The sequence below is a fragment of the Notamacropus eugenii genome, chromosome 3, assembly GCF_028372415.1.
Source record: "Notamacropus eugenii isolate mMacEug1 chromosome 3, mMacEug1.pri_v2, whole genome shotgun sequence".
Classification (NCBI taxonomy): Eukaryota; Metazoa; Chordata; class Mammalia; order Diprotodontia; family Macropodidae; genus Notamacropus; species Notamacropus eugenii.
The window spans coordinates 360716629-360733373 of NC_092874.1; the positions used below are offsets into that span (position 1 = coordinate 360716629).

Below are 16745 nucleotides of genomic sequence, written 5' to 3' on the forward strand. Positions count from 1 at the left end.
AAATTGTTGATTGATCATTTTTAGTTTCACATCTAAAGCATTTTATACCAGATTTGCCTGTGTGTCTTCTTTGAAATAGGAACCTTCAAAAAATACACCATACTTCCAAATGTTTAATCGAAATCCAGATGAGCTTGGAGCTTCAGATGTGTTTCATGAAGGAGAAGGTAGTGAAAGCATATGCATGTTTGCCAAAATTTTACATGCGGTTAAAGAGGCCGATAAGATAATGGTGGACAAGACAACATCAACATGCCAAGTAATTCTTATTAAAATTGCTTATCCATTAAAAAGCTAATTGACGTTAAAATGCCCATCATTCATTTATTACACCATTAAGGCAAAATTTCTTTGCTTGAAATTCTGACTTTTTTCATTTGAACAATATGCTCATTAGTTGTCATAGAAGTACTTTGACCTTTCAAGAAATGTTTCCTGTTTGTTTTCTTTTTTAAAAACTGCAGTTGGATAATCACATTCATGATGATGCGCAAAGTAAAAGCAAGATTATCATTAAAAGGAGACCAAAGCAACTGAATCCATTTCACCTTAAAGTGGGACATGAAGTTCTCCGACAAAGGAAAAATTGGTGGAAGGATGGGCGTTTCCATTCAGAATGGGTTGGTCCTTGTGTCATAGACTACATTACGGAAAAGGGATGTGCTGTCCTAAGAGACAACACAGGTACCAGGCTTAAGAGACCCATCAAAATGTCACACCTTAAACCCTATGTGAGAGATTCTGGGGAGCAAGGTAAATCTCAGTTATGGCTCTCATTTTGCTCATTTTTTTTAAATGAGGCTAAAGATTGAAGATAAGTGTATAATTTTATTCCTTTAGGGGCACGGCTGTTTGTAGGGTTCTTGGATTCAGGTCCTGGACTGTCTCTGCCAGGGTCTAAGAAGAGTCAGTGTTAGGGTTTTGACCCACTCCTGTCTTACAAGATGTCTGCTTTGTTGTTATGAAATTTTTCCTTACATTTAAAATTTTAGCAGACTTCATTCCTAGTTCAACCAATAGGGACAAAGCAAGGGAAATCTTTTTTCAAATTTTTATATTTTAAAAACAATGTAGAACATTAAAAAAAAACATGTAAAAACCATTTTTAAGATTAATTTTTTAAAATTTTGAGTTATAAATTCTCTCTCTCCCTCTCTTTCTTCCTCCCTCATCGAGAAAACAAGCAGTTTGATAGGGATTTTACATGTGCAGTCATGCAAAACATATTTCCATATTAGCCATGTCTTTTCTGTCATATTAGCCAATCTGATAAGTGTGAGGAGGTACTTCAGAGTTATTTTAATTTGCTTTTCTCTAATTAGGAGTAATTCAGAGCATTTTTTTCTGTGCTTCTAGATGGCTGTGATTTCTTCTTCTGACCACTAACTGCCTGTTCATACACTTTGACCTTTTTTCTTTGGGGAATGACTTTAATTCTTATAAATTTTACTCAGTTCTCTATATATTTGAGAAATGAGGCTTTTATAAGAGCAATAATTTTTTCCCTAGTTTTATAAAGTCAGACAAATTTAATGCTTCTTCATAACAACATTTTTGATACTTAGACAGCTGTCACATTCCCCCAAGTTTTTTTCCTTTACAAATTAAATATCCCTAGTTCCTTTTATAAACAGTCATATGTTATGAACTCAAGCTCTGTCATCCTCCTGGCTACTATCTTTTGTACATTCTTCAGTGATTGTTGCCTTTCCTAAAATGTGGTTCCCAGAGTACGCACTCAAGTGTCTAGTTCAGGGTTGGGGAACCCATCTTGGATATTGTCTGATCAGGGCAGAATACAGGACAGCCACTTCTCTTGTTCTGGAAACTGTGTCTCTATTAATGCTGCTTAATATCCTATAGGCATTTTTGGCTACCCTATCCCATCATGGACTCCTAGTGAGCTTACAGTCTTCTACAGCTCCTAGAGCTTTATCCATCTGACTGCTGCCTAGCTATTAAAATAAAAGAGGTAACCTTTACTTTTCCCTATACATTTCCTGAATCTGAAGCTTTCTAAGGCACATCTTTAACTCTGCTTCCAGCCCATGGGTCTGTGCTTTGATATTAAGCCCTTGTGGGCATCCCCTCTTACTGACGTCAGAGTTTTGTCACCTTTGACTAGGTTTTGTTCCTTACAAAGACCTGCAGTCCCTGCATTTTCATTTTCTGATGACAGCTACCTTTTTCTAACTATAGCCCTCTTGGCCAACCAAGAAAAGTAAAAGATTGCAGAGGCTTCTCAAGCGGCATTCATCTTTAGTGTTATTCTTTTCGAAGTCTTTTCCCATTCTGGAGTTCTAAGCTCAAAGCTCATTAACTCCCACTCTCCCTGGTCAACACCTACTTTACAGTAAAAGAATTTCATTGCTAGGATCTACCCAATTTAACATTCTACCCCCTACTTCTAAAAAGGGCTAAGCCTTTCCCCAAGTGAACATTTTTAAAGCACACCAGGAAAGACTCATTTCCAAATAAATGAGTTTTCTCAGTTAAACAATAAACATTTATCAAATGTCTACTGCATACTAAGTGCTAGGGATACAAAGACAAAATGAAATAATCCCTGCCTCAGGAGCTTACACACCTTCTGTTGGAGAAGATAACCCTAATAAACGATGCACAAAGTAAATATAAAGTAAATTAGGAGTGGATTGGAGAGCACGAGCACCTGGGGTATTGGGAGAGGCTTTATGAAGAAGGCGGTGCTTGGTTAGAGGCGAGGTGAAGGAGAGCGGGTGTGCCGTTTGTGAGAGACAGACAGGACAAAGGCCTGGAGAATGGCCGCAGTTCGGGAAGAGGATAAGTAACGTGTGACAGGGTTGCAGAGATACATCAGGGAACCTGTTGTGGCGGACTTTAAAAGCCAAACAAGTAACTTGTTCATATTTTAAATAAGTTTAAATTTCAAATTTCCCAAAGGAAATAGGGAGAAATTAGAATTTATTGAGTAGGAGGTGGGACATGGTTAAATCTGAATTTTAGGAAAATCATTTGAGCAGCTGTATGTAGATTAGATTGGAGAGGCTGGAGGCAAGGGGATCACTTAGGAGATCATTGCAATAGGCTGGGAAAGAAGTTATGAGGCCTGAATTAAAGTAGTGAGTGTAGCAACAGAGACAGATGTGAGATGTGAAAGGCAGACACCGCTCTCTCCTGCTTCTCCTCCTCCCTGTCTAATAACCTCTTTTCTGTCTCCTTTGCTGGATCCTCTTCCCGATAACCCCCTCCAGCTGTAGGTGTCCCTCCGGGGTCTGTCTGGGCCCTCCTCTCTTCTTCTATACTACTTCACTTGTGCTGTCATCTGCTCTCGTGAATTTAATTAAAGTCTCTATGCTGACGGTTGTTAACGTTAGCTCTCAGCTGACCTCCAACCTCCCAGTCTCAAACTACCTTTAACATGTCTAAAATCGGATGTCCAATAGACATTTTAAGGTAAACATGTTCAAAATAGACCTCATTATATTTCTCCTTAAACCCTTTTTATCTATTACTGTAAGAGGACAACACCGTCCTCTGAGTTCCTTAGGCTTGCAACCTTGGAGTCATTCTGGACTCGTCACTGCCTTACTCTCAGTCTGTTGCCAAGGCCTGTCAATGTCACCGTAGCAATAGCTCGTATACGCCCTTTTCTCCTCTGATACTGTCCCTGCTCTAGTGGTGACCCTCATCGTCTCATGCCTGTTTGTGGGGCCACCTGCCTCAACTCTCTCCCCATCTGGTTCATCCTCCATTCAGCCACCAAAGTGATTTTCCTAAAGTGCAGGTCTGAGCATGGCACTTTCCTATTCAGTAAACTTCAGTTGCTCCCTATTACATCCAGGATGAACTTATGAAGGAAGCGATTATAGTGTGTTGGTTTGATTATGAGACTCACTTTTCCCCAAAATCTGACTTGTACATAACCAGAGAGTAGCTCTTAGTCATTCTTATTTTTCAATGTATTCTTCATATAAGAATATATATATATTTTTTTCTTTCAAAGAAATCTTATTGTAGGGGTATATCCTATCCATGGCAACCTGTACAGGTGTCGTGAAGACAGATTGATGCTGTTTTAAACAATAGAAAAGTAAGCATTGAGATGCATAGGATCATAGGACCCTTAGGGGCTCTCAAGATCAATCCCCTTGTTTTACAGATAAGGAAACAGACTAAGAGAAGTTAAGTGATTTGCCCAGCATCACAAAGCTACTAGGATTTGAATTCAGGTCTTCCTGACTATATCTGGCATTCTAGCCTTTGTGCCACTAAGCTACTTATGCAAAAAATGTTTTGCTAACCAGCTTCATACTGGATTCTGAAACTTAATTCTGAACCTTAAAAAAACACCATCTACTGCTTTTTTATTTTAACAATAAGTGTTACTCTTTTCCTATAAAGTCACATTTATGTCTTCCTTTTGTTAACAAAACTTCATAAGATGATTTAAAAAGGATTTTCTTCTTGGATTTCAAGCAAACAAAAGGCCACTGAGTAGTCATCTGCTTTTTTTTTTTTAATATTTGACTGTAATTCCACTGTAATTCCAAGCTGTATGCAAGAACACGGAGACTATATGATTACAATTGTCTGTCTGCATCTATCATGGCTGTTCTGCAGCCTTCAGTTTTCAAAGCCATATCAAAGGCTCATTGTCTAAGGCAAATCAGATTCTGTTGCCAAATTCGAATCTGTCTCTTTGGGACGTGTGTGGAGAAAGCACGTTCAGTCCTTGGGTTAAATTAGCATCATTCCACATGACTGTTACTTTAAGTGAGGCTGTAGTGTTTGGTTTTTTCATTCCATGCCTTTTCGGCAGATTGGTTTACTAATTTGATAGAAATAAGAAAAATTGAATATTTGTCAAAAATTTGTCAAAAATTTGTCAAAAATTTGTCAAAAATTTGAATATTTGCTGATTTGTCAAATCAGCATATTTGTTTGATTTAATGATATTCTGTCCTTCCTATGAAAAAGATGATTTTGTTGCTTCATCATCAGCAAGGAGACAACTTTGGGAGATATTTTCTAGTATTTCCGGTTATTTTGTGATTATCCAGCCATACTCTTTTGCCTTTTATAATAAAAAACATACATTTTGACATGGAACAATTTGATCAAAAGACAGAAAAGTTAACTTGTCTAGTTAGGCTTGAAACTAATAAAAATGACTTTATTCTTTGATTTGGCCTCCAGAAAAGAATCTTCTTTTTGCTTATTTATGTATATCTTTTAGCCAAGCAGCCTATGTCTTCTTTTTCCTTATAGAAAAAAATGCATATTGTATAATACCTGCAGACCTAATGAAACCACACATTTGGTTAAAAGTGTTTTATTTGTCTTTTTTAAAAATGTATTATGAAGTGTTTTATTTTTCATGCTTCTTTTCAATCCCCTGCTGTTCACATTACTTTTCCTCATTGTATATTTTATATTTCTCATAAATTAATGTTTGCTTATCGGCCTTCTTTGATAGTATCGTGTGTTTGTGAAATAGACTTAATCATGCTTTAGAAAGGGTTAGATTAGTTGAAAGCAAAATGACTTCCATAAGGCTTTCAACTTCGTACATGTTAAAGAAAGTAATTCTCGTTGCTTTCTGACTATATTATCGTTCTCTGTCTCTCTCTGGATGTCTCTGTCTGGGTCTCTCTCCCTCTCCATTTATCTCTGTGTCGCTCTGTCTCTCCATCATAGAGCTTTAATCTCTTTCTAACTGCCTATGAGCATATGAGCTCTCTATCCTTAAACCTTTATTTACCCTGTTTTTCCTCTCTAACTCTTCTATCTCTTCTACTGCCAGATTTATTTCTAAAAATAGTTTATCCTTGCTGACTTCTCTCTCATCATCCACTTATTTCTCATTTATCTGACTTCTGACCCTTCCCTTACCGAACTGATGTTATCAACCATCTCTGAAATGATAAATCTAATGCGATTTCCCAGACCATTTCCTTATTGATGTCTCTGGAGCTTTTGAACCCTTCCATGACAGTGTCCTCTCTTACGTTAGACATTTTTGCTGCGTCATCATCCATTTCCCTTACTTTACCCTTAGCCTCGGTGCCCCTGGGGACCTTTTCTTTCTATACACCATCTCTTTGGTGTGATATTTTATGCTGTCTTGGGTTGAAATATCATTTCTGTGACTCCTAAATTTGTATATCTAGCCCCACCCTCCAGTCTTGCAAGCATCAACTGCCTAGCATCTCCTTGAGGAAAAGCCATTGGCGTGTCAGCTCAGTTTGCTTGAAGTAGAACTTAGGTTTCACACTAAGCTCACTCTTCTACCAGACTTTTCTATAAGCCATTCTCATTCGTATCATCTTTTATCCCCTTACACCCTTTCCTCCTAGCCGAGCAATTGCCAGATATCACTAATTCTCCTCTTGAAATAGCTCTTGGATATGTCTGTTTGTCCTTATATAACCACCCTGAGTCATCATGTTTTAATTGAACCACTGCAGTAGTCGTCTAACTTGTTGCCCTAGTTGTTCTCTCTACCCCAATGTGTCATCCAAATGACTGCCAAAATAGTCTAAGATATGTTACCCCCTTCTTGGAGAGCTTCAGTGGCCCCCCATTCCTCTAGAATTAAATGTACTCTTCAGTCTGGCGTGGAAGGTCTTCTTCCACATACCTAGTCTGCCTTATTTTATAGAGTACTACTCTTCATGAACTTTGTGTTCCAAACTATTAATATTGATCATTAATGTTTAATAATATTAAGTATTAATAGCATTTTCCCAAATTATGCACTCCATATTCAGTCTCTGTGCTAACCTCTCCCACAGCTGGCACATACTTCAATTCCTCGCAGAATTGTTGTCTTTCCTCCAGGCTCAGATCAGGCGCCGCCTCATCCATGCAGCCTTCCTTGAGCGCTCTCGTCCCCAAGTTGTCGTATTACCCTCTCTGTCTTCACTTCACCTTCTTTCATACTTTTTTTGGCACTTGTCCATTCACCCCCAATAGAATGTGAAGTGCTTGAGAGCTATTTTGTTCTTGTATTTGTATCTCTGTTGCCCAATGTTTGTTGAAATTCATGTCACCTCTGTGGACTCCATTATCAGCAAATGGGGGTTGGAACTCTCTCCTCTTACTGAATATCTCTGAACCTATGATTTATTAAATTATCATCAGAATTGTACTGAATTAATAGAATAAAAAGGAGAAACACTTCAGAGACTTTGGTAATTTGTGCATAACTGAGAAGAATAATTGCTTAATTCAGAGCACAGGATAAACTTTTTTCTGAGGTTGGAAATATTCAAAGTGGGCAGGGCTTGGGGAGAGAGAATTCAGAATAATGTTCAATATTGATCTTGTCGATGTTGGTTTCTGTCTGTACATTCCTTGAGTCCCCGCACTCAGCACCGTGCTTGGCGCTGTGTTTTTTCATAGAAAGTAACCCATGGTTTGCAGATGAGTCTGTCAGCTTATAATAGGCTCTCTTCTTGTATGTGAGCCATAATACATATTTCATGAAACACATTAAAGGGATAGATGTACCTTTTGGAATTTGGGAAGCAACTAACTGAGAACCCTGAAAATTATCCAGAGCTGATCATGAGATAATTACACAAAATAAAATTTTCTAAAGCCATTGTATTTTTCCACCATTGATTCAAAAATGGTTCTGATAAACTAGTAAATTATTTCCATTAAAATGTCTCCAACCTTAACAAGTGAGTTCACTTTATCTTAAAAAAATAATGTTGTATTTCTCCAATTGCATGTAAAAACAATTTTTAACATTTGCTTTTTTAAAATTTTGATTTCCAAATTCTCTCTGTCCCTGACATGGTAAACCATTTGATATGTTGTGCACATGCAATCATGCAAAACATGCTTCCATGTTAGTCATGTGAAAGAAAACAGACCAAAACAGTAAAGTGAAACAGAGTGTGCTTGAATCCGCAGTCAGACACCATGGTCCTTTCTGTGGATGTGGATAGTATTTTCCATCATGATTCCTCTGGAATTGTCTTGGATCACTGGATTGCCAGTATTCGCAGCAGGAGTCGCTCACAGCTGGTCATCTTACAATACTGCTGTTACTGTGTGCAGTGTTCTGGTTCTAAGTGAGCTCATTTCAGAGAGAAAACATGACAAATTATAAAAATGAAAATGAAATTTAATTTTTTACTACTAGTGTTCAAAGTTGAAAATAAAAGTTTACTTCAGGTTTATCTTGTAAATTGTTTACCTGAATATCACATCATCTCCTCTCTTTTATAAGTATTTAGTGGAAATTTTAAAATCCAGCTTTGCAGTCTGTGGTTTTTTTCCTTCAATTAAATGCTTTTAAAACTCTAATGCAAGCATGTTGGATCTTTATATTCAGAAAGATACTATCAGCTGGTTTATTCTTTAAGTTTTTCACCCTTTTGAGGAAAGTTTGTTCTGGAGAATATTACATACTTTGTATTTTACCAGGTCTTTAAAGGGCCCAGAAAATATTGTATCCCTCTCTATGGGGCTCACCAGAAGGAATGAGGCAATGTACAGAAACAAAATTTAGGCTTTATTTTCACCCAGCATTGACTTATAATTTTGAAATATCTAAAATAGTATAATTATCTAAAATTAGATTTATTTAAAGGATATGCGTATTCTGTAGAAACCATGGACAGCATGGAAAAAATAGGAAAAACAAAAATAAAAGTCTTCATTGGCTTCTGTATATTATAAAACACCATTAAATTATTGTTACCACCCCATCAGAGCCCATTATGTCTTAAACTTTATGGGTAAAGCTTTTAAAGTGAATATTTCATTTAAATGTCTGAATTTCTACTTTTTCTGATAACCCTGGGCCCTCTGCTCTGCATGAATTAAGAAAAGAATTCACCATTAAGAATAAATGAGGCGGTTGTACCTTCAGCAGAAGTATGCTTCATGTAGCGTATTCAGAATAATTTTCCATTGTATAGAATTATATTTGTGTAGAATTTTCTAAGTCAGTCCTATGCAGTTTTATTACATTTTTGGTTGGTTTTTAAATATTTTCCCCCTGGTGTATTGCTTAAGTACTACAAAATTGATCATACTCTTATTCCAAGAAAAAAATTTGCTAAAGTAGTCATTGAGTATTTCAGGTATCCAGTTGTACTCTGAGCCAAAATTACTAATTCACATTTTCAGACTGCTCTCTTCTACATCTATATCTTATTTTCCATTTTCTAGTTAGATCTTAAAATCAATTCCAAGGAATCTTTAATCTCCAGGGTCATACATGTGCCAAGAACATGGCCATGGAGGAAATCCAGTCTGGATACCAGAAAAGAGGATTTTTATATCATGAATTTAGTTCTTTAATAAATTACCTGAAGGGTTTTAAATTTTATTAAAGAGTTCAACCATAATTGTTAAATATGCCTTTTAAAATTTCATTAATTCATCTACTTGTGCTTCCTTGTATGCTGAAGGAATAAGTGTGTGTGTGTATATATCTATATATGTGTGTATATATAAAACATATATATATATTTTAAACTGGACTTGTGATTTTATTGGTGCACATAACTCCTGGTGAGGAAACTCCTCCCAGTTTAGATCTCTGCGTGTCTTCTGCAATTTATGACCATAGAGAGTTACCTCAAGCCACTGTGACATAAAGATTTACCCAGGCTGCCACAGCCAGTTTATGTTAAAGATTGGATTGGCACTCAGGTCTTCCTGACCATTGGGCTGACACTATTTACTACACCATGCTACCTCTCAGCAGAATTCTTAGGGTAACGTAATTTCCAAATATTATAGTTTATAGTTTTCTACTTAAAAAGGGAAAAGTAGACCACAGAAACCTTAAACTTTCTAGCAATCTGATATTATTTTTAAGAAAATCTTACTTTTAAAAACTGCTTATTCTTCCATAGCTACAAACTATCATAATTGCTAAAGATTAGCTTTTTTATATACCTATTCATTCACTGCACAGTAAGAAAAAGGAAATTTTTATCCAGATTGGTATTCTTATTTTGTTTATAATTATAATTGATTGCCTTTATGAAAGATAAACTCACAATTTTTTGTCTGTTGTTTTAGATAGCCATTATCATTTACATGATTCAGTCGTGGCTGATCACGACTACATTGGATTAGCTGAAATTCCAATTGGATCATACCAGCCAGAGATTCTTGTAGAAGATACAGCTGTTTGTACAGCAGATGACAAGTTACCTGTACCAAGCAAGGATCATGAACTGTCAGAAAGCAAAAATTCTAAAATGTCTGAGCTATTGGAAGACCATGGCATTCAGCCTGTCAACTTGAATCTTGAAAAGCAGGCTTTTAGTCTGTTGGACTCTTCAAACCAAGGCCTTGAATATTTGAGTTAGTTAAATAAATTCAGACATTGTTTGCTTAGAATTCATAATCTCTTTTTATAGTGCTTTGGCTACATTAGACAAAAGAAAGTATATGTTAACATATTATTAAATCCTGAAATGGTTTTTACTATTTATTTAGTAAAATGTGTATATTTGTGATGGGTGTATATATACACATGTCTGTTTATATGTGTGCACATATACATGTATATATATATAAAAATATAAAACAATTACATTATGTATATAAAATGATAAATGTATTTAAGATACTTATGAAAATTGTATTTTCCCCAAAAGAAGTACAGAGTGTGTTTAAAGCACCTTTACTTTAATAAAAGAAAATTAAATTCCAGCTTAGTGTCTACTGTTTTTAATTCTGATTTTTTCATAAAATAGTGTTTTTCAGAATGTAGCAGATTCTACTGTACTACCTAAAACTGAATTTAAAAATAGTGAAATGAATTTTTATATGATATGAGATTAATAGAATGTTGGAGGAAATAACATGCTTATGTCAAATGGAATCTTACAGGATATTAGTTGTATCAACTTTGGGGGGATGATGTCATAGAAATGGCTTCTCATTTAGGAGTATATTACTTTTGAAAAGGTATCGATAAACTGTGACCTGATCAGTTATTTATATGTGGATATGTAATCTGACAGGCATATTTACACACACTATATACATCATATAATGTGTATATACACCTGTGAACATGTGTGTGCATGTATGTGCATATACACACTTGCATTGCATGGATACATATATAGATATATACATATATGCAGAATGTCCCAGAATTCTTAGTGTAGCTTTAGTATGTTAAAACTACACCAAGACTTTTGAGACACCCTGCATATACACATAAACATATATTCATATATATGCACATACATATGTACATACACACACGTATATTTATAACTCCTTTCAGAAGAAGCAAACAACTGCCATGAGGGGATTTTTTAAAAAATTCAGGGGGTGTCCTGCTGCCATAATGCTTTCACTATAATCTCAAGCTGTTTTCTCCCTCCAAAGCACGTCTTTTTTAATACCTTTATTTTCCTGGTAATGGTGTGTGGTGACAACATGAAACGTTGTCATGAACACAGTGATTTCAGAAGAACTGACATTTCAACCTACCAAAACGATAATGGAAAGTTTTATATGCTGAAGGATATTATCAGTGATGACTTGTATCATTAGAAGTGTAAAAGACATCCTCAAGGGTGAGCCAGTCACATAATCTCAGAATCTGAGCTAGCAGAATCCTCAGAAATCCCTTAATCTAATCTGTTCTCTGATGAAGAATCTTTTGTATGACCTCGACAACAAGTGGTCATCAAGTCTCCACTTAACCAAACTCTGGTGAGAGGAAGCCCAGTTACTATCTCACGCAGAAACCCATTCCATTTTGGAAAAACCAATTGTTCAAAATTTTTCCTTACAATCAAACATAAAGCTACTCTTCTACAATTTCTGTCCTTTGTAGCCAAGAATATAACTCCTTCCATATAATAGCCCTTCAATTACATAAAAACAGCTATCATGTTTGGTGTAAACCTTATCTTCTAATAACACATGGACGCCCTGAGTGCTGCTTTGATGTCCACAACCAGGCGAAGGCCTCTCACATACTGGGTAGATCTGCAGCAGAGACTCTGCTGAAATCTGGGTATATTCCTCAAAGGCATCCATACAAAAAAAAAAAAAAAAGGGAGGCATCATGTACTACAAAATCATTGTAGCAGTACCTTTTTGTGGTAGTAACAAATTGGAAATGATGTAGCTGCCCATCAATTGGGAGATAGCTATACAAAGTGTGGTACATGAAGTAATGGAATATTACTATGTAATTAATAATAAACCCAATGAATACCAAAAAAAATGGGAAGGTTTATAAACTCATGCTAAGTAAAATAAGCAGAACCGGAAAATCATTATACAAAATGACTCATGGAAATGGAAAGAATAACAAATAGAAGTATAATTTAAAATGTGATGAAATTATAATGACTAAACTTAGTTCCAAGAAGAGATATAAAGGGACACCCTCTCACCTCCTTTTACAGAAGACAGATAGAGATGATACATACAGAATACTGGATATAACACCAATGTTATTATGTTTATTAATGCTGTGAAATTTTTTTCTCTTTTTCCTCTTTTAAAATTCTATATTATAAAAGATGTCTCTCTGGGAACATTCAGGGCAGAAATACATTGGAAAATGAAAGTAATATAAAAACAAAAGATTAATAAAATTTTATTTGAAAATAAAGACATGAGAAGGATTGATAGTAATCTGCATCAGCTGAGGAATTACCAATATCAATGGCATTGATGTGTAGGTGTATGTATGTGTGTATGTCTTGATATTAATAGAAATTCTTATGCTTTGTGTACTGAATGCTACACAATGGAAATTGATGAGAATGTTGCCCTTGAAGCATGCGATTATATTATGTTCAGTATGCTATTTATCCTTGCAAGAAATTAGATAAAATGTTTAGGAAGATTTTCAACAGATATCAGAGGTTTTCTAGTTAACTCTTTTTATCTTTTAAATGCATTAATATACCTTAAAATTATTGTTTCAGTTTCCAAATTGAGTCACAAGGTGGCAGTGTTAAACCATGAAAAGTGGCTGCTAAGTATGAAATGGGATAGTTCCAAATTTCCAAACCTAGAAATAAGGTGGGTTTTTTTTCCATGTTCATTAATTTTTTTTCAAAATGGCTTTTGTCCCAAATTTTCATTTACAATTAATATTCCAAATTCTTCTAGATCACTTTGGACCTCTCATTTGCATGTTTACATTCTACTTCATATTTTTTGGTATACATGTCTAAATATCACTTTACAGTATATAGCCTATAGCCTTGAAGACAGGAATTTTTGTATTTTTGTGTTCTCAGGGTACACTATAAGGGTTAATAGGTACTTTTAAAGTGTTTATTCAACCATGGAAAGCATATTCTTAGGATTTCATTTCACTCAATGACAAAAGATAATAGATAAAAGAAATAAAAGAAAATCACTTATTTGGAGAGATTTCTGGTCTATATCTCTTAAAACATGGCATGAGTCTGGCATTTGGATCAATGAAGGGTGTATTCCAAGGCTGACATTTTTAAAAACAAGATGTTGCAAAGGAAAGGGGCAAGTGCAAAAAGGAAAGGTAAGATTGCTATTCTGGACCCTGGTCTTGTTTGTGGACTGTAATGATTTCTGAACTAAGGTAAAAAAAATTCATCCTTCTAGATGATAAGCAGCTCAAAGGCAGATTGAATCCGGGTCCTCCTAGTTTTAAAGGCTAGCTCTCTCTGTGCTACAGTGCCTCTTTATGAGAGAGAATAACAAAAAGGAGGGGAAAGGGTGAGCCAAAAATCCTGATAGCAAATTAAAGGGGGCCCATCTTCTAGGAAGTAAAATAATAGTTTAAAAAAAATAATTTGTTTACTTATTAGTTGTACTTGTTGAAATAGCTGTAGAATATTAAAAATAGATTTTACTTTCTCTAAGCAATGACACCAAGAAGAAAATGATAGGAAACATATCCCAATATTATTGATTAAACAAAAAATATAAATGGTCTGAATACTTCCATTATGGGAAAAAGTTGCAGAACGTATCAAAAAATTCAATTACATTAAATTATTCAAAAAGTGCGAAATATTTTTAAGATTTGGTATTTGGAGCTTGGGATAATAAAGTGATTTTTGTTTTTAATTCCACATTCAAGGAACTTGTCTTCTTCCAATAGAATACAACTTATATTGGGGCAGCTAGATGGTGCAGTGGATAGAGCACCAGTGCAGGAGTCAGGAGGACCTGAGTTCAAATCTCACCTCAGACACTTGACACTCACTAGTGTGGCCTTGGGCAAGTCACTTAACCCCAACTGGGTCATCTCCAGTCATCCTGATGAATATCTGGTCACTGGATTCAGATGGCTCTGGAGGAGAAGTAAAACTGGTGACCTGCATAGACAGCTCTCCCCCACTCAAAACAAAGTCAAGTGCAAGTCATGTCATCATTTCTCTGATGGCATGGTCTTCTTTGGCAACAAAGGATGAACACACACAACATATGAATTAACATGATGTATACAGGTTTGGTAGCAATATTTACATGTAATCTGTGCTAGTTTTTTTTCCTTAAAATATATCTGTAAGACTTCAGCTGACTCAGAAAATTAAAGTTTTAGGCTGTTGAAATTACTACCTGTTAACTGAGCATAAATAGCCTCCAGACACTCTAGCTCCTTCCTGATCCTTGACTGGCAGACCAGCGTAGCTAGGGGAGCTGTGTTTAGCTGAATCAATGCAAGGTGTCTTCACTACATAGCCTATGAATCTTTTCCCTGATGTGGTTTGAGAACCTCTCATTTTGTAATTGTTGAATGACCTACAAATGTCATTTTGTTCTGATATGAGATCACTAACCAAACACTGATCTGAATCACATCAAGCTGAGAACATGAAGTAAAGAAATATAAAATAATTTCAAGAGGGAGAAAATTCTAATAACTGAGGGAGATCATGAAAGGCTTCATGGAAGAGGTGGCATCTCTACTGTGTTTTGAAGGAAAATACTATGAAGTGAAGGGGGGCAGCATTCCAGGTAGTTGAGACTACTTGTGTAAAGGAAAAAAACTAGAGATGGTGTATTACATACAAGCAATAGACTAGTTGGTCTGAAACAAAAAAATGCATGAAAAGAGAGTACTTTGGAATTGGATTTGAAAAATTAGTGGAGACTTGATTGTTGGGGACTTCTCCTACCAGGCTGAGGATTTTGTACGGTACCCTACAGGCAATAGAGAGCACTTGAAGATTTCTGAGTAGAAAGCTGCCATGGTCATATCTTTGTTTTACAAATATCAATTTGGCAACTATGTGAAGAATCTATTTGAGATAGGAGAGTCTGGAGACAAGAAGAACAGTTAGAAGGATATTGCAGATAGTCTAGGTGAGACAATGAGGACCTGACGACTAGGGCAGAGATTCTGCAAAGCGAGAAAAAGGGCTACAGATGTGAGAAATATGGAGATATAACTGAGGAGAGGTGGTGATGGATGGACATAGAGGGATTGATAGAAGGAAAGTGAATAATAAATACACAAAATTCTCAATGTATGCATACCACAGCAATCTGACATGAAAGAAACAACCATATAAGCAATGAACAAAAACTTAAGCCCTCTATTATCAGAAGGTGACAAATAGATTAAAATGATTAATAAGTCACAAATTAGAATTGCATATTTTGTAATGCTTAATTAATGGATTAACTAGTGCCTTTAGGATTTAAATGGAAGTCATGGGGAATACATATTCAATTAAATGTGGAATGTCCACAAAAATGTGTCACAGACTAGGTTATAGAGAAGCTCTATATATTTTCAAAGAGGTGAAAATTATGTATACTTATAGCACTGTAAAATACAAATGATAAAACTGTATGGAAAACTATTAAAGATTAGATTAATAGAGAAGTCAAAAAGTGATGACTAGACATTTGAAGACTTAAAGTGTCACATATCACAACCAGTGGGATGTGGCTAAAACTGTTCTTCAGTGATATATGTTTATACATATCTATATTCATATCTATGGCTATATACCTATTTATACACATATATATGTATGTGCATATATATGTTTATTTGTGTGTATGCATTGCTGAATGCCTGCATTAACAAAAGAAAAAAATGAATTGAGGATGCACCAAAAGGAACTAGAAAAATTACAAGAAAAAAGTTAAAAATAAATATATGAGTACATGTTTCCCAAAGGAAAATAAAAGGAAAAGGCATTATAAAGATTGGAGCAAAAATAAAGAGAATAGAAAATGAAGGAACAGTTGAGTTGTTAAAACCAGATGATAAATTGATGATTACTTGTTTTAAAAATGTCCTTGTTATTTAGATTATATCATGTCGTAGTTATGAGTTTTTGCTGTAGTCTAGATGAAAAGTTCTTAATCTTAAACCCATGAAACTCTCAGGGGGTCTGTAGATAGATTTCAAAGGGTTTGTAAATTTAGATGGGGAAATTATATCTTTATTCCAATGTAATTAATTTCTTATTCCTTTGTAATCTTATTTATTTGACTTTATGTAATTAAAAAACATTTTTCTGAGAAGAGGTCCATAGGATTTTTCAGACTGCCAAAGGAGACCACAATACAAAAAGGGTTAAGAATGTTTGGTCTAGATGGTGGCTCAGGCTGTGGATTGAATAGTTATAGACATCCAAAACAACCACCCCAACCTTGAAAGTAACTAAAGAAGTATTAAATTTGGGTGGAGATAATTATGGTTCTTGATTGAGTAGGATTGTTTTGGGTTATTTAGTTAAGTCAAGGCTATCTCTTCTAGTTTTCTTGAAATTTCTTTGGTGGTGGTAGTATGTGTG

General features: G+C 35.3%; 1 protein-coding gene across 6 annotated transcripts in view; it reads left to right on the top strand.

Moving 5' to 3' along the window:
- The window catches only part of GIN1 (gypsy retrotransposon integrase 1), a 47110-nt gene extending 36439 nt beyond the window's left edge, over positions 1-10671 (top strand). For 5 of the 6 annotated variants that reach the window (XM_072597312.1, XM_072597309.1, XM_072597307.1 and 2 more), the window contains 3 exons: positions 80-259; positions 465-753; positions 10033-10671. In XM_072597312.1, the coding sequence (XP_072453413.1) occupies positions 80-259; positions 465-753; positions 10033-10325 (762 nt within the window). In that variant the 3' untranslated portion in view covers positions 10326-10671. The remainder of the gene's footprint in view (positions 1-79; positions 260-464; positions 754-10032) is intronic. The other variant, XM_072597310.1, reaches the window with a different exon arrangement.
- Positions 10672-16745: the final 6074 nt, after the last annotated feature.